At 43.7% G+C, this 24,537-nt stretch overlaps 1 protein-coding gene across 1 annotated transcript in view; it reads right to left on the reverse strand.

Moving 5' to 3' along the window:
- Positions 1-24,537, reverse strand: part of MTHFD1 (methylenetetrahydrofolate dehydrogenase, cyclohydrolase and formyltetrahydrofolate synthetase 1) — a 61,900-nt gene that overhangs the window by 33,864 nt on the left and 3,499 nt on the right. The window contains exons 2-6 of the mRNA XM_029951686.1: positions 10,976-11,060; positions 4,048-4,107; positions 3,321-3,374; positions 2,333-2,469; positions 2,093-2,193 (exon numbers count right to left, since the gene is read on the reverse strand). Of these exons, the coding sequence (XP_029807546.1) occupies positions 2,093-2,193; positions 2,333-2,469; positions 3,321-3,374; positions 4,048-4,107; positions 10,976-11,060 (437 nt within the window). The remainder of the gene's footprint in view (positions 1-2,092; positions 2,194-2,332; positions 2,470-3,320; positions 3,375-4,047; positions 4,108-10,975; positions 11,061-24,537) is intronic.

Below are 24,537 nucleotides of genomic sequence, written 5' to 3' on the forward strand. Positions count from 1 at the left end.
GCAAACTGGGACATGTACTGTGTCCTTCTTGCTGTGGGTTTTGGGGAGCTGCCTAAGCCAAGATCCATTCATTGAGTCATAGGAGAGTGGGAAGAAAACCTACACTCAAAGAAGAAAGAGACCCTGACATACAGCTAAACAGCCAGATGGAAGACAGTAGATTTAATTACATGGGAAAAACAGTTATAACAAATGGGGTACATGTGATGTGCTGGATGGAAGCAAAGGAAATTAGAGGAGTATTAGTAATTTCTTTCCAGCTCTGGTAAGTTTATTTATGTAGTTCCTCATCCAAATTTCTCTTCTGGCATAGGGCCTGACCCACAGGGTTATTTGCAGGGAAGTGATAAAGGGGAACTTTAAATGTAGCAGAAAGCTTTCTTTTTGATGACTCAGCATCCATTCTTCGGGCACTACCCCAATGTCCTTTTCGGGACTGACATACTCTCCTCAGTAAAGGAGATGGTCTGGGTGCTTACCCACATCTTTCCTTTTTTTGTTTTTGTTTTAACATTTTATTTATTTATTTTTAGAGAGAGAAAGAGAGCATGCACACAATCGAGAGGGGCAGAGAGAGACAAGGAGAAAGACAGAGAATCCTAAGCAGGTTCCATGAGTCAGCACAGAGCCCGATATGCAGCTCAAACCCACAAACTGTGAGATCGTGACCTGAGCTAAAATCAAGAGTCAGATGCTAGGGGGGCCTGGGTGGCTCAGCTGGTTAAGTGTCTGACTTCAGCTCAGGTCATGATCTTGTGTTTCTTGAGCTGCATCGGGCTCTGTGCTGACAGCTCAGAGCCTGGAGCCTGCTTTGGATTCTGTGTCTCCCTCTCTCTCTGCCCTTCCCCCACTTTCTCTCAAAAATAAACAAACATTAAAAAAAAATTAATTAATTTAAAAAAATTAGATGCTTAACAGAATGAGCCACCCAGGCGCCCCTCACTCACATTTCTGTCCCTGGCCAATGAGATCTAGTTGTGCAACTGTCAGGCATAAGGCTAGAACTGCTCAGGGCAACCAAGGAGAGCCCAAGAATGAGCTACCACAAGAAGAAAGCAGGGATAAGATCCTAAAGTCTCCCCCTGAGCTCCTCTACCCAGCCCAGTTCAAGGGGACTTATTTAAGGTGGCTTGTGTTTAAATTGTGCTTCTTGAATAACATTACTTTTATTAAAAAAGATAAGCTTCTGTGTAATGCTAACATCATGAACATCTAGAAGTAAAGCCCTCAAGGTCTGAGATGTTTAAAGGGAACCTTATTATAGACTTTCTAGGATTCAGAGAAGGACCTGAAGCTGCAGTAGGGCAAATAAGCTGCTGTGGCTCACGGGATTTGCTTCTGTGAGGCTGTAATGCACTGTTTGCTAACTATGCTTTGGAGCATAAATGGACCTGGGGGACTGAACAGTAAGAGCTGTCCTGAGGCGTATAGCTTAACCTTGTCTTGCCAACCACAGAAAATATTCATATACGTTGGCCAGCATTTCCCACTTGAAACTTCTGATCCACTTCCTTTAAATAGGACACATTTCCTTGTAAAAAATAACCTCTGTGGAAAGTGTTCACGATGAAATTAAAATACCAAGATGTTGACTAGGTAGTGGGGTAATATGGCCAACTGTTCAAGAGATCTGTTTCCAGCCATCTGTCGAGTCCTCAAACTATTACGGAGACTCAAGGCCCATGTTGGGGGTTAGGACTTTTCGCTTTGTCTGAATTCTTACTACTCTATAAGTTACTTTTCCATAAAAAGTAAACTTCTTAGAGAAAGAAGACAAAAAAGAATAAAAACAAAAAACAAACAGAAATAAATTTCTTTGAACTCAAATAACCCTGAATTCACATCTTGACTCTGCTGCCACTTGGACAAGTTACACATCTCTCTGAGCCTGTTTCCTCAAGCTGTTAAACGGTAATAGTACCTAGTCCACAGAGCTGTCGAGAAAATTGAGAATTTAGGTAAAGTTCCCAGCTGACAGGTCCTTGTGCCAATCAAGTCCATTCATTTAGGGCCTAGTGCACCTCCCCCTTACCTCCATGGGTCAAGACCAGGCCCAAGAAATGGTGCTTTGTTTTCATTCATTTGTTTCTACCTGTCTCTTTGATGAGTTCCAAGCATCCTTTAGGTGTACAAGGGATGAAACAGTCATGGAGGTCACCTCTAGCAAGTTTTCCAGCACTGATGCTAGTCAATCTGAAACAATGAAAGCAATGAAGGGAGAAATAAAGATAATTAGACGTCTTTACTCTCTAGAAGCACATATGGTTTGTTCTTGAGACAGAAATATAATTGGAATCATGCAACATGATACAGAGAGCCAAGGCACACTCACCCATCCACATCCTTTTCGGGTACAATAGCATTGACCACTGCTTCAGTGTTAATGGGATTCTCTGAATCCAAAGGTAGCTGCACTATGAAACCGTGTACAGTGGGGTCTTCATTCAACGATGTAACGTACCTTAACACCTAAAAGTAACAGCGCACACAATTGGTATAACACACAGAAACCAAAAAGGTGGAGAAACACTTTTTGGTTGCCCTACTTTCCCCCAGGAGTTTAACTGTAGTCCTCTTAAGATGTACCTCCCCTTGAACCTGAGAGCAATTCTAACACCAAATGTAATCTCCAGTGTCTGCTAAGAAGGTCATCGAGGAAGAGCGAAGAACTTCAATAGGAATAGCCATGTTAGTCAAACAAACCAAGATCTGTGATGACAGAAATGTTCTATAATGTGCACTTTACCGCACAGGAATGGCTGCCGAATACTTGAAACGTGGCTAGCACAATCAAGGATTTGAATTTTACATTTCGTTTCATTCTAATTAAACGGCCATGTGGGGCTAGCAGCTACCCCACTGAACAGTGCAGACGTAGAAGATTTCCATCACCTCAGAAAGTTCTTTCTCCCTCCTGTCCCTTCCCAGTTACCCCCTGCACCTCAGGCAACTACAGTTCTGGCTTTAATCACTGATGACCCGTTCAGCCTATTCTTGAACATCATCTAAATGGAATACACATTTGGTTCTTAAAAGGCACACAGCTACAAGCCCGGGATCGGTCTGTAGTGAACTCTGCATGGGGTTGGAAGCAAAGGACACGGCAATCACACACTGAGTACACACAGCCATACCCTAGGATGGCACCATTTACTCTGCATGTTTTCAAAACTTTTCTGGAAGTGGAGTCTGCAAAGAAAGAATTACCTCGAGGTCTTTCATAAGGTCAATGGACCAATCCCTAAAATTCCCCTAAACCAAAGACCAGAGATGAAAGCACTTTAGCTGTCCCAATTAACAATCGATTCCTCACAGCTCACCTCGGATTCTGTGGCTGTTCTTGGTAACTTAATGTGTGTGGCTTTGATCCCAATCTGCAAAAATGAACATTTGAAACAGGCAAGAGAACATCAGATATGGGGCCATTTCTTTTAACCAATATGACTAGTACAAATCAGGCGGCCTTAGGCACTATTTCACCCTTGTATGTTCATTTTTGTTTGTTGATTTAAAGAGAGAGAGCGTGCATGTGTGCATGCCTACATACACATGTGAGAGGGGGAGGGGCAGAGCGAAAGGGGGAGAGAGAGAATCCTAAACAAGCTCTACAATGCTAGGGCAGAGCCCAACATGGTCTTGATCTTGAGAACCGTGAGATCATGACCTGAGCTGAAATCAAGAGTCAAACGTTTCATTGCTTAACTAACTGAGCTACCCAGGTGCCCCACACCCCCGTATCTTCTGAAGAATGAATCTTTCACTTTGACCCATTCATCCTTTACTTGCTCATTGTCACCACTGCACTTAAGCAATTTCATATCCACTGTTCCTGCTCTTTGGGAAGTCAGCAGATCATGGATTCAAAATCATCCAAGGGTAAACCAGAGGCTGCAGCTTCAGCCCTGCATTTCTGACTTGCAAAATAAATCACGTCTGCTATGGGCAATGAAAGTTTTTAGAGGGAGGGGCACAGAGGGCACGGGGTCACCAACAAGACCTGGGGTGGGGGTGGGCTGGGGGTGATGGCACTGCTGATCCGGGCTTTACCTCTTCCGCAGCCTTCAGCTTCACATTTATATAAAGATTAGAATCATCTCTGTCGCCAACCTAGAATAATAAATACATGCAAATCAGACGATCAAGGAAAGGCAAAGTGTACAGAAAAGCTTCTAAAATTTTAGTTTTGATAAAAAGAATGTTTAATCATGAGACTCATGTTGCAGAGAACTTCACAGGAGAATAAGAGAATGTTGGGGCAGAATGGCGATACACACACAGGTGGTGTTACCAACCCTGCCCCAAACAAGGGATCCCACCTGATCCCACTGAAAAAGCCACAAGATCCAAAAAAAAAAAAAAAAAAAAAGGAGGGGACATCTGCATCTGCCTTGGAGCCACGATACCAGAACAGAGCACGGAGGCCTGAACTGTCCTCAGATAAGAAAAACACCAGAGCTGTGGGGGCCAGGAAAACCCAGAAGGTATATTCTGTATCCCCTGTCCCGCCCCCCCCCCTCCCAGGGGCAGCGGAAAATTCTCTTGCCCAGCTACACAGAGAAGAGAAACCAGCTGGGGTGGAGCTAATTTGGGCTCGCTCGGAGAGACACCTATGCAAGGCAAAGGGCAGTCCCTCAAGACAGAGGAAAGCGTGGTGCAGAAGCAGCAAACCCTCTGACACCGTGCCAGGTCGCACATTGTTGCCTCGGTTTCTCTGATCAGGAACATATTTATGGTTTTTTCACTGTCAGTCATATATCTGATTGGCAGGAAGTTTGGTTTCTCCCAGAACTGCAGAAGGGGAAAATGGTAGGTCCAGTGAGACCACACATAACAGACTTGGGAGTCCTTTGAACAGGACAACTGCATGGAAAGAAGGTTGAGTATTTCTGGTCCTTGTCATTTGAGGGGGTTACTGGAAGCTCTCCTCAGGGTCACGGAACCAGGCCTTCCCCTGAGCTTCGACAGTCCCTCATATAGACACTTCTTAGTTCTAGGTCTGCCTGCACATCAAGAGTCAGGTGAAGGCTTTGATGGGAAGCTGATTTTTCCTCTGGGCTACCCGCTTCCTGTGGGGGAATCCCCAGAACTCCAGAGCCTCTCCTGTTTCCTCTTCGGTCATTTCCTGTATGTGTTCCTTGCCCCTATAGTTCTGCCCTCACTGACTCAGTTCCCACACTGAACACACTCTGGGATTCTTACGTCTAAGTAGGGAAGGAAGTGGTTCCAAGCACAACCACAACCGTGTTGTTCCTCACACTTTCATTAATATTTAAACCTCATTTATTTGTTATTTTAGAGAGACAGCAGGTGCGTGTGTGCAGGGGGGAGGGGGCGGGGGAGGGGAGAGGGAGAGAATCCCAGGCAGCCTCCGTGCTCAGCACAGAGCCCGAAGTGGGGCTCCGTCCCACAACCCTGGGACATGACCTGAGCCGAAATCAAGAGCTGGACGCGCAACCACAATGTGCCACCTAGGGGCCCCTGCAATTAGTTATTTAAACTCAATTCTGAGATTAAATGGTTTTGCTAGTCACTGCCAGACATTTTAAAACCACAATTTCTCTGTTCTATAGTTCATTTTCATACCTCCCCCAGGTAGCGGAAATGCAACGTTAAATCACGTTCCCAGAAAAGGTATGCGGGCATTTTTCTGAATCTATGTGTATCTGAAAATATATTTCTGCTGCATTCGCCCTTGACAGGATTTACCTGGCTGAATCTGGAGTCACGACATTTTCCTTCAGAGATGCTATCTTCGGCATCTAGTGATCAGTCTCAAGTCTTCTGTTTGGATCTTTTACAGGTAACTGTTTCCTGTCTGCATATTTCTGAAAGAGTTTTTCTATAACTCCCAAACCAGGGCCGCCTGGCTGGCTCAGATGGTGGAGTAAGCGACTGACTCTTGATCTCAGGGTTGTAAGTCTGAGCTCCAGATTGAGTGTAGAGATTACTTAATACTGAAATCTTTTAGGGGCACCTGGCTGGGTGGTAAGGGTAAGTGTCCGACTCCTGATTTCGACTCAGGTCATGATCTCACAGTTCATGAGCTCTTGCCCAGCCTCAGGCTCTGTGCTGACAAGGCAGAGCCCCCTTGAGAGTCTCTCTTTCTCTCTCTGCCCCTCCTTTGTTCTCTCTCTCTCTCTCAAAAATACACATTTCTTTAAATTTTTTGATAGTTTATTACCAAGTTGGTTTCCATATAACACCCAGTGCTCTTCCCCACAAGTGCCCTCCTCCATGACCACCACCTCCCCTTCCCCCATCCCTCTTCAGCCCTCAGTTTGTTCTCAGGATTCAAAGGTGTCTCATGAGTTACACATTTTTTAAAAATGAAACTTTAAAAAAAATTCCAAAACTGCTACCAGTTTTAAAAAGAAAGCATAACAGTTATGGTTATGAGCATGCATCAAAGTTCTAGGGTAAGCCTAGTGCAAAGGAAAAGCCCTCCTAAAAGCCAACCCAAAGACTCTCGGTACGGACATGTTCTAGGGGAAACGGTTACACAACCAGAAGACTAAGATGCGGAAAGTATGTTTAGCTGAAGAACAGTAGATTCTTGACTGACAGTCTAGTGAGTAGGTGGAAGACTGGTTTCCGAGAACAAATCTTAATCCCCTCACAGTTTATCAAGAAAATCACTGAAGCATTTTATCAGTAATGCTAATTTCTTCCTTGAAAAAGGTGAATTACATTATTCTAAAAAGATCCTATCCCAGAATAAGTTAGGGACTTTTTGTTTTTTTCAATACCAACAGTCTGCAAACTATCTCCTGCAAACAGGGTCAGACAGCGTATATTTTAGCTTTTGGGGGCCACATACTCTGTCATATATTCTTCTGATTCATTCTTAACCTCTTCCAAATTGGACAGCATTTGGATGGGGCCCCAGTTTACTGATCCCTGTTTTACACCCTAAAATTTCTTGGGTGTTAGCCTATTCATTAATTTTTCTTTCTGCTTCAGGAACCTTCTGTAGATATTCAGACCAGTTGAGTTTATTCATTTTATTGTTTTGTCCATGTCTTTTGTGAGGACTGAAGGAGTTACTATATGTAAAACACTCTGAATAATTCCTGGTAGGAAGCAACTACGATATTATTAATAATTAATATTTTATGTGCTAAAAGGATAGAAAAACAGCCTCAATTTGATCTCTTACTGTGAAAAGTCGTCTTAATTTCCTTTAAGTATTCCATTCTTTGGAAAGTTACCAGTCCATTGTTCTTAAAAAAAAAAAATCCAACTTTTAGGTGTATATACCTGGACCAGACCACAAATATCCTTGAGTGCAATGCCTAGGAATTAGGAAAACAAAAAGGGAAAGCAAATGGGGTTTAGAGACAGACAGACCTGGGTTCACATCCCAGATGCAGGCATCTCCTGACTGTGGTTTAGGGCAAGCACCCAAGATCTGTGAGCATCAGTTACTGTGACTATAAGGGGACACAGCTTGCAGGGCTAGTAGGCAGCTCAGAGCAACTAGAAATACACACAAAGCATTGGGACTACAGCAGACACTCTGATTAGGCAGTACGGTCACTCCTGCGGAGGGCAGGGTGGGGGTGGCTGGATGGATCATGAATAGGTCCCACAGTAGCAGCTGAAGACAGACTGGAAGGGTCCAGATTAGAAGCCTAAAACCTGTACCAGGTGCCTGCCGTGGCCCCAGAGGGTGAGAGCAGTACTGACTGAAAGAGCTTATGAGAGGCACAATCAATAGCAAGATATTCGCTAAGGGGACTTAAGAGAGTGAGGGAGAGAGATCCTCAGGAGAAGAGCTCAGGTTTCTGGGGGAGCATGTGGGAAGATGGTGTCAGTCACCAGGAGGGAAAAAAACAAGAGGTCCAAGGTAGCAGGGACATGATCACAACATAATATGTAAGCCCTGCATCGGGGAAAGATGTGGTAGACTCCGGTGCTGAAGTGCGAGATTAAAATATTCTGTCACTGTTCTACTGGCAACGACACGGAAGACAAGGCACAGAACAGTGTTTAAGTATCAAAAATCCTTGCAATCAGCAAATTTAAAATATAAGTTCAGAAGTCGATTTTAAAAACAGGAAAAAAAATCACAATGTTGCTAATAACTGGGATTTTTTTTTTAATCCCTTCTGAAACCTTCTGCAAACGTTTACAGAAATAGAGTTCTTGCCTACCACATGTACTCTTCCAACAACAAACAATTCACAAGAATAAGTCAAGAAATAACTGGTCTCCTGAGTGCAGTGAATGAATGCCCACCACATACCTTTGATTCTCATTAATCTGCAAAGAAGGGAAAAACCCACCACAGCCGAGAACACACCAGGCAGAACCCACAGGCCTTGTGTGCTTTTCTTCTCGGCTAAGGCCTCCAGGGCAATGAACAGCAATAGGGGGAAGTCTTTCAGAACTATTCACTCCGGAATTCTTGATGAACATGGAACAGAAATTTAGCAAGGGGTTCAATGATGACATGCGGAGACACACACAGAAATGTGAAGTGAGGAGGCAGGCGTCTCTGAAGGGAATTTCAAATCAAAGTTATTGGCTTCCAAATCAACCCTTCAAATGTGCGTCTGTCCACATGACAAAACATTTATTTAAGGCCTCTTACCAATTTATTGAAGGCATCCTACTGGATGAATCTGGAGCTCAGAAGAAACCCTGGACCGAGGCCTCACTCAGGAAGGACTCTCCTGGTTTGGAACCGGCTGAGCTCACTTTAGGGAAGGAATAGGTGGAAATGGGGTTTTGTGGCTGGACCCTAAGACATCCAAATGGTTTAGGTATCAGGAAAATGAGGAAGAGGAGCAAAGGAGATAAGCAAAGGAGATCAGAGAAGGAGGGAAATGAGAGTTTCTCTAGAAACAAAGAGTCCAGAATTCAGAAGAAACCCAGGTTTAAAAGTTACTGACCCAGACCCGATATCGAGAGTCAGGTTAAACTGCCAGATCTGGGGCAGGTTACCCACTCTTGAGGGAGCCCCAAGACACTTTCAGAAGACCTGCAAGTGCCTAACTACTTTATAATGACACCAGGATGTCACTTGCCTTTTCCATATCTGTATGGGGGCTGCAAAGGCAATGGAGGGTGAGACTTAGCACGAACCAAGGCAATGGCACCAAACTACACAGGTCACTGCCACACACTCTCAGGAAAAACAGGTGCCAATTTCACTGGTAAGTGCTCTCCATGACACAGTACAAATGATTAATTTTATTAAACCTCAGTGCTTACATACATGTCTTTAATATCCTGTGCTGGGAACTGGGAAGGGCTCGTCAGACACGTGTGGCTCACACAGAATCGGCTGTCACCAGGAAAAGCCCTGTGCTCTTTAGCCGGGCCCACTGAGCAGTGTTACATGGGACATTGTCTTTAGTTGAGAATAACAGCTGACAAACAATGATTATTTATGCTTAAATATTTGGCAAATATTTTCTCAAAACTGGACAGAGCAAGCCTGTTACGTCACGGAAAATAGCTAATAGTGTTTGTTGCCGATGGTAAAATCTGAGCTTTCAAGGGAAAATCAGAAATTTGTTTTTTTAATGTTTATTTATTTTTGAGAGAGAGAGAGTGCACATGGGAGGAGCAGAGAGAGAGGGAGACACGGAATCTGAAGCAGGTTCCAGGCTCTAAGCTGGCAGCACAGAGCCCCATGCGGGGAGAACTCATGAACCACGAGATCATGACCTGAGCTGAAGTCAGACACTTAACCGACTGAGCCACCCAGGTGCCCCAAATCAAAAGTTTTTTATCCACTTCTGCGAGCTTGACAAACTTCTCAATAATGAAAGACTCTTCTGATAAGTTGGTTGGTGATACTAATGATTGTGATTTTCTCTATATTGCAAAATGAAACATGTGAACATTCCAAAGATCTGCATCATTCAGTAAACCATTATTTACTAGATGAGGAATGAAGACAAAACAAACCAAGCATGGGTAAATACCCATTCAAACTGCAGCATAAAGCAGTGGCTTTTGATGTAACCAGGCATGAGAGTTCACTGATACAGTTTCAGATTCCACAGTGCAACTAAACTATAAAATCTTACTGTGTCCTGTGGTAGTAACAAGAGTATCCACAATTATCTGGGAAGACTACAAAAAAAACAACAACAACAACAACAAAAAACCCCACCTCTTCCCTTTTACAACTATCCATCTATATAAGACCAGTTTTTCTTTACATATTTTAATCAAGTCAACACCTAGCAAGAGGTTGAATGCAGAAGCAGATGGGAATCCAGGGGTCTTTTATGGAGCCAGATACTAAAGTGCTAAATCATGCCCCTCTTCTCACTAAATTTTTTTTAGATTTTTAAATGTTTATTTATTTTTGAGAGAGAAACAGAGCATGAGCAGGAGAGGCACAGAAAGAGAGGGAGACACAGAATCCAAACCAGGCTCCAGGCTCTGAGCTGTCAGCACAGAGCCTGCCATGGGGCTCAAACTCAGCACCACGAACTCACCACCACGAACTCACGACCTGAGCTAAAGTTGGCCACTTAACCCACTGAAACACCCAGGCGCCCCTAAATTTTGTTTTTTTGAAATTCTTTTTTCATAAGAATGTTACTCATGCTAACATATAATAAGCTTACTGTTGACATTTAAAAATGTATACATATTTAAAAACATTTTCATTTCTAATACAGTACATATCAATGGTAAATCCATATAAACAAAAACTCCTTAAGGTCTTAAAATTTTTTTAAGTGTAAAGGGATACGAAGGCCAAAGGTCAAAGACATTGGACCAGGGAAAAGGTGCCCACAGAGAAAGCAGAGGGGACAGGACACAGCAACTTGTCTACCTGCTGAGCTGAGAGGAGAAGCCTGCAGAGAGAGCCGGAAAAGGTATATGGAAGGAAGGGAGGGAGGGAGGAAGGGAGGGAGAGAGGCAGGAGATGTGTGAAGTGCTTGCTGTCTGAAGTGCTATTGAGAAGCTGGGAAAGGAAGATATTCCTGGAAATACACTGTCGTAATACCTGTAAAATTGCCAGGCCTGGTGTAAAATCAGGAACTTGCTCCTTCATCTGACTGACTTGGTTCTTCAGTCTCTCCCTGATTTGCCTAGAGAAAATGGAAAGGTTGGAGTTAACACTGAATGTTTCAAGCACAAGTAAGTCATTTAAAAGAGCCCGTTTCTCTTTAAAATTAAAAATACCTTCATTGAATAGACATTATGTGGTATAATATGTACCATGAATAATGCATCCATTTCCCAGAACTCAGGTAGATGTGGATCTTTCCTAGCTCCTAATTACACTGACTGGGCCATGTGGAAGTTTGAAACATATTAGTTGGTGGCATTCAAAATTATATAGTGAACAAATGAAAACTTGAACCAACACTTCTGGAAGGCTGTTAATGCTCATATTTTCCAGCATTCCCCCTCTCCAGGTGCTATATGAAAAACTTCTGCAGGAAAGACCTAGAGCTCACACCTGTTCAACTTTTCCTGGTAAGATGATCAGAGGGTACCCACATAAGGCTGAATGATAATCAGTGAATCCGACTCCAAAGTCAATATGAATTTATAAATTATATTCCAATTCACAAAAGAACTTTCCTTGCAGAATAATTTAACACAGGTTAAAAGTATAACCTCTCAGGGCGCCTGGATAGCTCTGTAGGTTAAGCTCAGTAGGTTTGGCTCAGGTCATGATCTCATGTAAGATCGAGCCTCATATTGGGTTCTGTGCTGACAGCTCAGAGCCTGGAGCCTGCTTTGGGTTCTGTGTCTCCCTCTTTCTCTGTGCCTCCCTAACTCACGCTCTGTCTCTCAAAATAAACAAACATTAAAAAAAAGTATAACCTTTCATGAAACAAAGAACAAATAAATTTACCAACATACAACTTCTCAACAATACAAGACATCAAGCACATTAAATGACATCATTTGCCATTCTTCATCTCAACCACATTTGCCATATGAAATACATATGGACATTACAAACATTTCTTCCCTCTTTCTGGTTACTCCCTGCTCCAGTCCTCCACGCTTATAAACAATGGACATAAATAGGCACAGGTGTCACAAGAAATATTTGGATTAGCCTTGTCAACGGTAAGAATGTTGAATAATTTAATAAGAAGTCATACTTAAGACTTCAAAATTATATTTCTGATGAAGTTTTGAGGTGATGCGGGGGCTCGTGGGGAGTCAAGAAAGAATTCTTGAAGCCATCTTTGGAGCAAAAAGGTGATTTTATTAAAGCATGGGGGGGCGCCTGGGTGGTCAGTTGGTTAAGCCTCCAGCTTCGGCTCAGGTCAGATCTCATGTTCGTGGGTTCGAGCCCTGTCAGGCTCTGTGCTGACAGCTAGCTCAGAGCCTGGAGCCTGCTTCCAGTTCTCTGTCTCCTTCTCTCTCTGCCCCTCCTCCTCTCATGCTCTGTCTGTCTCTGTATCAAAAATAAATAAAACATTAAAAAAAATTTTTTTAAAGCCTGGGGACAGGACCCATGGGCAAAAAAAGCTGCACAGTAACTGTGGGGGGTGGTGGTGACCGTTTTGTATTGGGGTGGGGGGAGATAAAGTCAAGAGGGAATTTCCAGAGAGACTTTTAAATGCTAAAGACTTACTAGAGGCCTGGCTATTGTCAAGCTAAGGTGGTTTTTCCCTCTGGAAAGGTATTAACTTTAAGACAGTCGGGGAGTTCCTGGATTTTAGGCTATAATGGGATTGCCCTTATCTGGTAAACTGGTTGAGACTCTTATCAGTTTAACCATTTGTTTTTTGTTCTTTCCCTTTTTTTTTGGGGGGGGGTAGCTTGGGAGCATGGACTATCATACATGTCCCACTGGTGGGAGTGAGGGTGGGGGTGGGCGTTGCTGTTAGCCTGCCCTTTGCCCTCAGCTTGCCCCTCGCTCCCTCATCATTTTTAGCTAGTGACCTTATTTTAAAAAATGATTTGTATTGATTATCCCATACAATAATATAGTTCAAAAGAATGAACAGACCGTTGGGTTTTTCTGTCACTGGGATCTGACCTGAAGGGAGATCACAGTTCTGCTCCAACACAAGAGAACAGGAAACATGTCGCGTTTCCACGGGCTGGACCTGAAACTCCCCAGCAGGCCTAGCCGTGGCTGCCTCCCCTGCATGGCAACTAGACGCAGGGCTGGCTTACTCAGCTCCCTCCGGTCCCCTCCCTTCCCTCCACCCGGTCCGTTAACACAAAGGCCTAGGCACAGGTCCCTACACGATCTCCTTAGGCCCCCCCCAACCCAAACAAATCTCACTGGAGTGGGGGACCATCTCCAGGCACAATGTAAGACAGTAACAGGAAACACTAGGGAAACAGTTTGATACAGGGATTCTCTGCTTTTCTTTCTTTTTTTTCAGTTCATTTATTGTCATGTTACTAATCTTTTGTTCAGTTTGAATGCAGCCTTTCAGTTCTAGAAATTCTTGCCCATTTCATTTTTATGATTTTAAAGATATCAAAAACCTGTATTTGTATCTTTTAAAAAGTTCTTTTTATGAATCTCCTTGAAGACGAAACTCATCTTGCAAATGACAGAAGACTGTAATGCAGTTGACGAGAAAATTCAGTTATTTCTGTGTCACAGCACTCTTCAATAATCAGAATATCAAGTGATGACCTTATTATCAAAATATATTAAAACTTCAGGAATTTCATATATGTATTTGAACAGTTGTAGCATTTACCTAAGCAATACACCCCAAGGTTTATCATTATTTGTTTGACAGTTCTTTCCAAGTAATTTAACATATCAAATAAACTAGCCTAATTAGTCAAAAAGACGTCATTTACAATTCAAATCTTGAGGAAGTTTGTTAAAACTCTCAAAGTTTCAAAGGACAAGTCTAAATAGATTCCCTGTTTTTCACAAGTTCAGGCTTCACCACTTTGGTTTTTTAGAAAGACCTCCATGAATACCTGTTTTCACTAGCCCGAAGGAATCCGGAGAATTTTTGCTTTCATGAAAAAAAGCCAAAAAACAAAAAACAAAACAAAATCCCTCAAACCCCACAAAAAACAGAAACAAAAATAGCAGCCAGTGTTTGTTTTGCAGCAAGCCCATGCAGAGAGGTACTTCCAGCTCCTTCCCGGGGAACTCAGCATCAGGCCGCTGTAACCGCATGAGTGTCTGGACTTTATCTCAATATATTTTGTGCATCTGTTAGCAAAATGCGTCCTCAGGTGTCAGAGAAGCCTAAGAGAGGTTATTTTTTGGGTCTGGGCTCAAACAACTTTCCAAAACTGCTTCTTCACTTTGTGCTACTTTGGCTTATAAAAGGTTTCACAGGAATGCTGCACTTTCAGATAGCGGGGGGAAACCTTTGTCCGAGATTCTCAATGATGTTATGAGGCAGCCAAGGGAGGAGAGGCTTTCCTATTCCCGTTCATAGATGTAGAAGAGCCAATTAGCTGAAAGAGCAGCAAGTGCAAAGGTCCTGAGTGGGTAAATGGGGGTCCAAGCAGAAAGCAGTAACCAGATCAGGTTGACTGGGTGGCCTGTCTTTTATTCGGAATGTAATGGGAAGCAGTTAGAGGGCTTGGAACAGCGCTGATATAATAGGACTTAGCATTTCTAAACAATTACTTCTGGCTGCTGAACTGGGAACAGACTAAAGGGAGAATGGTGAGAATTGGGGACACAAGCAAGAGGTTATTCAGACTGCAAAAACCCAGGCCAGAGGTGATGGTGTCTTGGACTATGGCACCAACAGTGTGCCGGCAAAAAGTGGCTGGGTCTTAGATACGTTAACATGAAGCACAGAGAAATGCCAGGACTACTGACGGCTCTGAGGTGTGTGTGTTGGGGGGTCGGGGGGTGTGTAATAGAGCTGGAAAGATTGACAACTACAAATATTTTAAGGCACAGAGCAGATCTCATATGATACTGTGAACTTATTTCCCAAATCTGTTAAGGATCCTAGAATGATGACCATCTGACACCTGATGAAGGGAGTCTAGGGACAACTAAAAATATCTTTACCCAGCAGGGAGCAAGCTATGAGAAGCCAGTACTATGAGGTGGTATACAAGATGGTAGAGATGGCAATATTTCAGCCCAGTACGTCAAGAGCAAAGAACAAAATGTTCTGTATTTTCTATGCTATAATTTAAAGGGATCTAAGTGTGCAATGTTGTTTTTCTAAAAAAGATCATAGACTGAGATCAGTTACAGTGACTCCCTTAAGCTTTTCTCTAAGAAGCAGGATTGTTTTTGCAGGGATATTCTTCCAAGTAGAAAGACTTGTTTAAAAAGCTAACATTTAGGTCTCTTTGTGAGACATGATCAGAATAGCAAGGAGACATTTAAAAATGCACATAAACCACAATCAGCAAGAATTAGACAGACCAGAACACTAAAGCAACAGGCAGAAACTTTTCTGTTCTAGTGAGGAGGAAAAAAAATCAAGATGGCTATAATTTTAAAAAAATTGGGTGCCTGGGTAGTTCAGTTATTAAGCATCTGACTTTGGCTCAGGTCACTGTCTCACGGTTTGTGAGCACAAGCCCCGCTTCGGGTGAGTCCCATCTCTCTCTCTCTCTCCCTCCCTCCCTCTCCCCCTCTCCCTCTCTCTCCCTCCCCCCCCTCTCTCCCTCTGTCTCCCTCTCCCCCTCTCCCTGCCCCTCACTCATTGTGCCCCCCAATAAATAATAAATATTTAAATTGTTTTAATTTAAAAAAAAATTTTTTTAAGGCAGTGTGGGGCATCTGGGTGGCTCAGTCAGTTGAGCGTCCAACTTCAGATCAGGTCATGATCTCACAGTTTCTGAGTTCAAGCCCGCATCAGGCTCTGTGCTGACAGCTCAGGGCCTGCAGCCTGCTTCAGATTCTATGTTCCCCTCTCTCTCTGCCCCTCCCCTGCTCACACGTGGTTTCTTTCTCTCTAAAATAAATAAACATTAAAAATTTTAAGAAAAAAGATGTAATTAGGTCTCCATGGTCCCTTATACAGTTTCCTCTGCCTTGTTTCGGAGCTGGTCACTAACTGAGGAACTCTGGAATGAAGAGCAGAATAACAAACGCCAAGTGTCAACCTTGGGAAACTGTAAAAGACATGGAGAGAAAAGTTAACACTCCCTCCCTCATCTATCTTTATTTTAGGGTCAGAGAGTATGAGGAGTTACATGGTAGGAAACTCTTTAGTTTTCATAGTTCATTACTTCCAGAAAGCTAAAATGCTGTATCACAGAACATCTTCTGAAACACTGACACCTCCTAAATCAACAGAAACCTCGAGTCGCAGATGCCTTGATTTCCAGCCATGGCCCATAAGTTACACTCCTGGTAAAGATTCAGGGCAAAGTGAGGCAGAAATAGACACTTGGAGAACATCCCTGATGCCTGGATAGGAGACCTCCACATGCCAGAGTCTCATCCTCCTGCATGAACATTCTCTAGAACCTAAGGGAAGATACATCTTAATTTCCGTGTAGGAGAAATCAGTACTAGAGTGCAGGTGAATGTGGTAAGACAAAGTAGCGGCAAACCATTAAAGTCTCTGGTTCTGTTGGACTGATACTAGTAAATTAAGCGTAGCCAATTAGATACAGACACAGATGCAGCTTTAACTAAGTTGCTACTGGCATCTAGTGGGTAAAGGCAAGGGATGCAACTAAATATCCTACAATGCAATGCAAACAATTATCTAGCCCAAATGTTAATAGTACCCAAAGTTGAGAAGCATTGCTATTGGCCAATAAAATGCAACGTTTGGGGTTATCTTTTTGTCTGAAGGGTGAAAGTCAAGGTAGAAATTTATGTTTCAGGACACCTGGGTGGCTCAGTTGGTTAAGCAGTTGACTTGGCTCAGGTCATGATCTTGCAGTTCCTGGGTTCCAGCCCCACATCGGGCTCTGTGCTGACAGCTCAGGCCCCAGGAGCCTGCTCTGGAATCTGTGTCTCCTTCTCTTTCTGTCCCTCCACTTCTTGTGCTTGTCTCTCTCAAAAATAAACATTCAAAAAAATTTTTTTAATCATTTATATTTTAACCTGTCAAGATGTGTTTAAATATGTATAGACAAGAGTCATGTGCATTTCTATTAGTTTTCTCCAACTTAACATCTGCCACATACAGTTGTTAATCAATAAAAGTCAAAGGTGTATGTCCCTATAGAATCACACTACCCCCAGAGAGTCTCAGATGATACCCCTAAATTGTCACCCAGATTTCTTTTGCCCAGTCTTACACAATTATTCCTGGCAAAGTCCACTACAAATTAAAACTCATTCTTTTTTTTTTTAATTCTTTTTATTTATTTTTGAGACAGAAAGAGGCACCACGAGCAGGGGAGGGTCAGAGAGAGAGGGAGACACTGAATCTGAAGCAGGCTCCAGGCTCTGAGCTAGCTGTCAGCACAGAGCCCAAAGTGGGGCTCGAACCCATGAACCATGGGATCATGACCTGAGCCGAAGCCGGATGCTAAACCGACTAAGCCACCCAGGTGCCCCAAAACTCACTCTTTATGATATAAAATGATGGCTCATTTTCAAATTTTGGACATTTAATGACTGAGAAAAAAACCACTGCTAAAATATAACCCAACTGAGCCATTTCAACAGAAGCTACAGGTAGAAAAAGGAGGCAGTAAAGGGTATTTAACCACCGGGCTAAGAAATCTACATGATGAAAATAAAGCTGTCTCAGTTAGCAAACACTGAAATACAGCACAAACTTAGAGTAATTCTCAAATGATTCTCAAAGGTGCATAGAATATACCTCTAGTAACTGATCAGAGAAAAAGGAAGGACATTCATCTTCATTCACTACATAGGGCTTTTCTAAAGGATACAAATTTCTTTTGCCCCACCCTTAAGGAGTAGATTATTGTTGCAAGATTTTAACAGTGCAAAACAACACACATACTCTATTTGCATTGTTTTCATGTTGTTCATTTGTTGTTTTACTTCATTTGTCCAATACAATGTTACACTGCTGGAAAAAAAATACTTCTAATTAAAAACAAACTAACACGTAGTTTCTTGTAAAAACAGTTGTGATTGTGAGGCCATCTAGTGTTCCAAGAAATACATATATTTCAAATTCCTAGTTAAGTTAAATTAAAAGACTAAATGACCTTGCTAGAACTGATTGTTTTCAAACATTTAAAAAAAAAAAAAAAGGGCAGGGTGGAGGGGTCCCCCTGGGGTGGCTCAGACTCTCGTAGCTGCTCAGGTCATGATTTTGGGGTCATGAGATTGAGCCCTGTGCTAGGCTCCATGCTAAATGTGGAGTCTGCTTGGGATTCTCATTCTCTCTCTCTCAAAATAAAAAAATAACATTTAAAAAAACACCTTATTGTTTTCACTGATACATGGTATAACTGCAACAGCTACATTATATCAACTAATACAGATCAACTAATATCAGTACTTTTCCTTCATTATTTTGAATAAAATATACATAAGAAATATTGTAATTAACACAAATATATACTAAACTTGACAGATATCTCAAATATATCTTTGAAAGCTTACTGTGAATCTATTTTATGCTCTAACAAAAATTTATAATGTAAAATTCTTCTTTTTAAAAATGTTTTATTATTATTTTTGAGAGAAAGAGAGAGTAAGTGAGGGATGGGCAGAGAGAGGGGGAGTCACAGAATCCAAAGCAGCTCCAGGCTCTGAGCTGTCAGCACAGACCCTGATGCGGGGCTTGAATTCATAAGCTGTGAGATCATGACCTAAGCAGAAGTCAGACACTTAACCAATTGAGCCACCCAGGTGCACCTAATGTAAAATTCTTCTATCCAATTTGCTCAAAGACCTAAGAAAGGTAAATTGCCTGATATTCATGACATGAAAATAGCTAAATGGTATAAAATCCTAATGAATCTTCTCCTTCTCAGTGAGTATACAAGTCATCATTAATCCACATACACAAAGATAAAATCACTACTTTCCTTAAGTTTCTAGATCAGGGCTTATCAATCTCTGCACTACTGACATTTGGGCCAGACACTCAATCGTCCTAGAGGCTCCTCTGCAATGCAGGGTGCTCAGGAGCCTCCCTGGCTTCTGCCCCTTGATGCCACTAGCATAGATGACAACTCCCCATACGACAACCAAAAATGTCTCTAGACACATCCAAGTGTGCCCTGACCAGATGTGCATTGGGGTGGAGGAAAGGGGAAAACTGGCCCCGTTTGAGACCCACTAATCTAGAGGAAACAAATGGAGCTGGGAAACCGGGTTGAATTGATCAAGAAAAGCTGTATAAAATGTATGACTTCAAAAGTGGGTTGGGGCGCCTGGGTGGCTCAGTCGGTTGAGCCTCCAGCTTCGGCTCAGGTCAGATCTCACGGTCGTGGGTTCGAGCCCCGCATCGGGCTCTGTGCTGACAGCTAGCTCAGAGGCTGGAGCCTGCTTCCAGTTCTGTGTCTCCTTCTCTCTCTGCCCCTCCCCCTCTCATGCTCTGTCTCTCTCAGTATCAAAAATAAATAAAAACAAAAAAAATTAAAAGTGGGTTAATGGGGCGCCTGAGTGGCTCAGTCGGTTGGGCTGCCGACTTCGGCTCAGGTCATGATCTCAAGGTTCGTGGGTTCAAGCCCCGTGTCGGGCTCTGTGCTGGCAGCTTGGAGCCTGGAGCCTGCTTCAGATTCTGTGTGTGTCTCTCTCTGCTCCTCCCCCAATCCTGGTCTGTTACTTTCTCTCAAAAATTAAATAAATATTAAAAAAAATTTTTTTTAAAGTGGGTTAAAAGTGCATTAGAGAGAGAGGGGGAAAAAGTGTATTAGAAAACGGTCACAAGGTGGAAAAACACTGTCAAGTCCAGGTGGACACAAACAAGTGTGGTAGGATTCCTGAACAGTGTGGTCCTACCTCCCTGCCCCCTCACAGGGGAGAGGGGGAAGCTTCTAATCTGAGCCAACAAACTGGTGACATTAAGCATAGAGAGCACAGCATTGCTAAACTTTCCATTTCCTTTCAAAAAGTCAGGCTTCCAGATTTTGGGGTAGAATTATACACATAACTGTGTTGGAAAGCAATCCAATGTTTAAAAATAACTCTGTAAGCCCAGCAAAGTGTATAACGACATCAGGCCTCTAGGCCACCATTTTGTAACTGTCGGTTGGTAGCAAGAGTTACGAGGCACCAGGGGATGGCCCCACATATGAGGGTCTGTAAGCAAGAGCCCAACCCTCAGAGTTGGTCTCACCATGAACCACAGATCTGGCCGTCGGAGCAGATTATGAGCCCGAGTCCCAGGAGCTTTCTGGCTCATCATCCAAGGAGAATGTGGAAAGAAGGTGTGAGAAAAGCCTCTCAAAGACGTGAGCTTTCTGCTTGTAGAGAAAGCTAAAGGAAACTCCTGGGTAAAAAGGGCTTACATATAAAGGCTGCCTGGGGCGCCTGGGTGGCTCGGTCAGTTGAGTGGCTGACGATCTCATGGCTCCTGAGTTCGAGCCCCACATCAGGCTCTGTGCTCGCTGACAGGTCAGAGTCTGGGGCCTGCTTCAGATTCTGTCTCTGTCTCTCTCTCCACCCTTTCAATATAAATAAGCATAAAAAATTGTTTTAAGTAAATTACAAATAAATAAGTAAATTTTTAAAAGGCTGCTTACAGGGACTAGTACTTGGGCACCAAAATGGAAAGCTCATTTATCACGTTAAGTCACTGAAGATAAATTCTTTTTAGGCTCTGGCAAAACTTTTTACAGAAATACTCTCTCTTTCCTGATACTCCTCAAACACCAGCAACACAAAGCTGTACCTCTCCTGCCCAGGCTCCAGGGGAAGAACTTTTCATCAAGGGTGAAAAGAAAAAACTTCGCTAACAGAGCAAGACGGTTTGACTTGTCTCCAACCTTGAAAATGACTTTCGGAAGAAAAGCAGTTTGAATTTGTCCGTTCACCTCCTAACAGGAGGATACAGATTTGCAATTCCTTTTAGCAAGCAAGTAACAAACCCTTGGCTAGGAAGAAAAATACACTGTGGAGTTCCTGCCACCAGCCTTGTAACTCTTTTTTCCCCCCAGCCTTGTCTTGGTCAAGTTAGTCATTCTGATTAAAGTTTCAGAAACTGCAAAACGGAGGCGGAGGTAGCCGGCCGGGGTGGCTGAGGAATCCCGACTGTGGCACCATCGGCCACCCACTCTTTCAAGCTCATGGAGGTACAGGGTGCCAGGAGACACCGTACAGGAAAGTATCAAGGGGAGCAAACCACATTGTGCAGGGGTGCTGGGAGCTATCAACACTACGGATCAGACGGCAGTGGGTACGGTCATAACCACAGTAGCTCATGGGCTTGTTCTGAGAGCCTTACATTATATACCCTGGTAATGCTCTTTGCAACCCCAGGGTATAAATAAGTGCCATGGCCATCCCCACAGTACAGAAAAGGAAAGCAGAGGAAAGCGAGGCTGACTAACTTGCTTTTGCCTTTCTATTCTGCTCAGCCCCTACCAGGGTCAATGGAAGGAGGGGGCACCTTTTCCCTCTGCTCCAAGGACCCTCCTCTGAGCTAGGCTAGCCTGATAGTCCTCCTTCCTGAGGATTCCCAGTGCAAATGGGGGTACACAAGGGACCACCCACCCCTGCTCAAAGTCTCACTGTCCAAATCCCAAACTGCCTGACGCCACCCTTCTGGATGGATGAGGATGGACACTTATTCTTGGTCCACATGCTCAGGATTTCCACTGGTGCCACGGCCACAGTAGTTGGCTGCCCGCTCCAGGCTCTGCCAGGGTCCAGTTATAACAACACTCCAGTAGCCTGGCTGGGTGGCCTCTTTACAACCTCACAGAAGGCCCCACTGCCCTGCAAGGCTCCCAGGGTCCAGCCAGCTTGGGCCTTCAATGTCCCATGTAACTTCTGAAAGGCCTATACCCCGGATCTCATTACAGGGAAGTCTTTTTCACAAAAAATAGTTCTTCTAGCCCTGGAGCTAAATGTATAGCATGGTTCCATTTTTATATTTGATCAGTAGGATAAATTCTAATTTGAAGGCTCAAGGTTATAAGCCAGCTACCAAAGACACACCTTGGATAAACACAAACACCACTTATTTATTCAACAGGTATTATTAAGCACCAATTCATTAAAACCTACTATGTGCCAGGGACTGCTCTGAATGCTTTGCAAGTAATGAATGACTCATTTAATTTCAACAACCTTATGAATTACATGCCATTACTACCCCAACATACAGATGAGAAAACTAAGGCACAAAGAGGTAAACCAAGTTACCCAGTGCTCCCCAGAGGCAGCATACCAACTTATCCAACTGGCTTTGCTCAACCCAGAAAGAACTAAGAGCACCTTCCCTCATGCCTGACAGGTAGCAAGCTGCCTGTCTCTTCACAACCAGTCTTTCCAGAAAGGAGACCTGACCAAGATAAATACCACCTCTGGAGGGAGTGGGCTCAAGTACCTCAAACAAAAAGGAAGGAAATACGAAACAAATCACACAACACCCAGCAAGTCCCACTTTGAAAAGCACACATAGGTAAGAACTGTTAATTTCTAGCCTAAAAAACAAATTGTGGAGGCCACTTTTAGGCAAGCAGGCTTGAGCAAAGGAATGCAGAAAGGGCCACAGGGACCGCCTGGCTGAATACAGTCAGGCCCGTTAGGTGACCCACCCTGAAATCTCCACAGGCAATGGGCTACTCACAACCAAGCAGTTACCAAAAAAAGGAAAATTCCATGTTACCGAAACCTGTCGCTTTCCCTCCTGAAAAGCTGCCCTCTCCCATAGCCTCCATTGCAGACAGCCTCTCCTCTCCCTGCAGCGGATTCTATAAACCCTTTGTTCTGCCTCAGGTGAATTTCTTCCCTCCTGCACCCCCACTGGCTTCCACCTTTTCCCCCTCCTGCACCCCTACTGGCTTCCCCACATTTAGGGGCCCCATCTGTTCAAGAGACACCCCATTTAGGCACCACACATATCAGGGTGGTTCTTCCATCTAATTTCCACCCCTTTGTCTCTTTAAAGACCTCTTTTAAGCCAGGGTGGTGGGGTACGGCCAAAGACAGTGAACTTCACCCAGCTCTGCTTAGTCAGCTTCTCTGGGGCCACCACTGCTGATCGGAAGGCCGTCATTTAATAACCAATGAGGTCAAAGGTCCATGGCACAGGCCTGCTTTTGGCCAGGAACCCTCTTCCCCATAACATCAGTAGGCTCATGGCCCCACAGCCTTCAAATATTTGCTCCAAAGTCACTTTTACAATAGTATGAGTTTAATTTCCGTATTTAAAATTACAGTCCCCCCAAGTGTCAGAAATCTCTGTCCCTTGCTCTGGTTTTCCCCTTAGACACTTCTCACCACCTCACCCTCTGTACCTGTTTTGTTGTGCATTTCTACGCATCAGTACGCAAACTCCAGAAACAAGGATTTGTGCTATTTTGTTCACTGTCAGTCTCTAGGCCCTCTGAAGAGTGTTTGCATACGTACAGGAGGCACATAGATATCTGCTGAATATATGAATAAATATCCAAAAATGCCACACACTTATCTCTGACCCTCAGATCGCTCCCAACTGTCAAACTTGGGCTGCAATCTTGGAATTCCTCTTAAGGGAGAAATGGGGTGTTCCTCCCAAACGGAGAGAATTTGGCAACTACATCCAGACTCCCCACAGGGCAGAACAGGCAGACATGGAATCTGGAAATGATGAACTCTGTCTAGTCTTGGCTTCCAGGAAGCCAAGGGATAATAAAACAATAAATAATAATAACAAAATAAATAAATGATAAAATAAACAATAATAAAAGTAGACAAAAGTCAAGGATGGTCTTCTCAGCAGAGTGGGAAGCACAGCAATGAGGGACTGCTGTTAAGTAAGACACAGATTAGTTTACGAAATTCCTTTCAGCAAAGTTGTAAGTGGTAGAGTGAAAAACACCATGTGCTGGGTGAACAAGACCTGGTTCCAGCTGAACCTCTGCCATTAGCCAGCCCAGCAACCTTTGGCCAAATTGCATCACTTTCTAGCCTCAACTATTGCCTCAGCTGCAGGATGGGATGGATCGAGTGCACCGGATTTGAGAGAAATTCTGACTGTAGAACTCATGGCCTGTCCCATCCCTTCTCCCCCCAAGAAGAGATTTTACAGTCCAAACATTACGTATCAGGGAAGAAATTGCCCAGGGCCCTTGAAGGCTTGCAAATTTATCCGCAGAGACCCCAAAGTTGCTGGCAACCTAGAAAGCTGATCTGCAAACTTGAGGAATGAGGGACCTTTTCCCTGGGCTCAAGGATCCCTGGTTGCAACCTAAGAAGTTCACTTACCTTTCCCCTCAAGAGTGTCCCTGACCCAGTAACAGAGGACAGGTGGGACCCCCCTGCCCAGAGCCTTGGCCTATAATCTAAGGGATTCAAGCTGAATCGTGTTCAGACTCCCCCAGAGCCAGCGCCCAAGTCAGAAGCCTGCTGCAGCCTCAGTACAAGTTGCCGGGCAACTGCATGACCCCCATGAGCCAGGAAGGCCACCTCCCCTTCCAAGCTCCCTCTCTCCACAGAACTGTGAGTACTACAAGCTCCTGGAGCCAAGCTCTCTGTGAAGGTCAAGGTGCCAAGGTACAGCAGTCTCTGAACCATTTTATTAGCACATAAAAGAA

Source organism: Suricata suricatta, chromosome 9 (genome assembly GCF_006229205.1).
Source record: "Suricata suricatta isolate VVHF042 chromosome 9, meerkat_22Aug2017_6uvM2_HiC, whole genome shotgun sequence".
Taxonomy (NCBI): Eukaryota; Metazoa; Chordata; class Mammalia; order Carnivora; family Herpestidae; genus Suricata; species Suricata suricatta.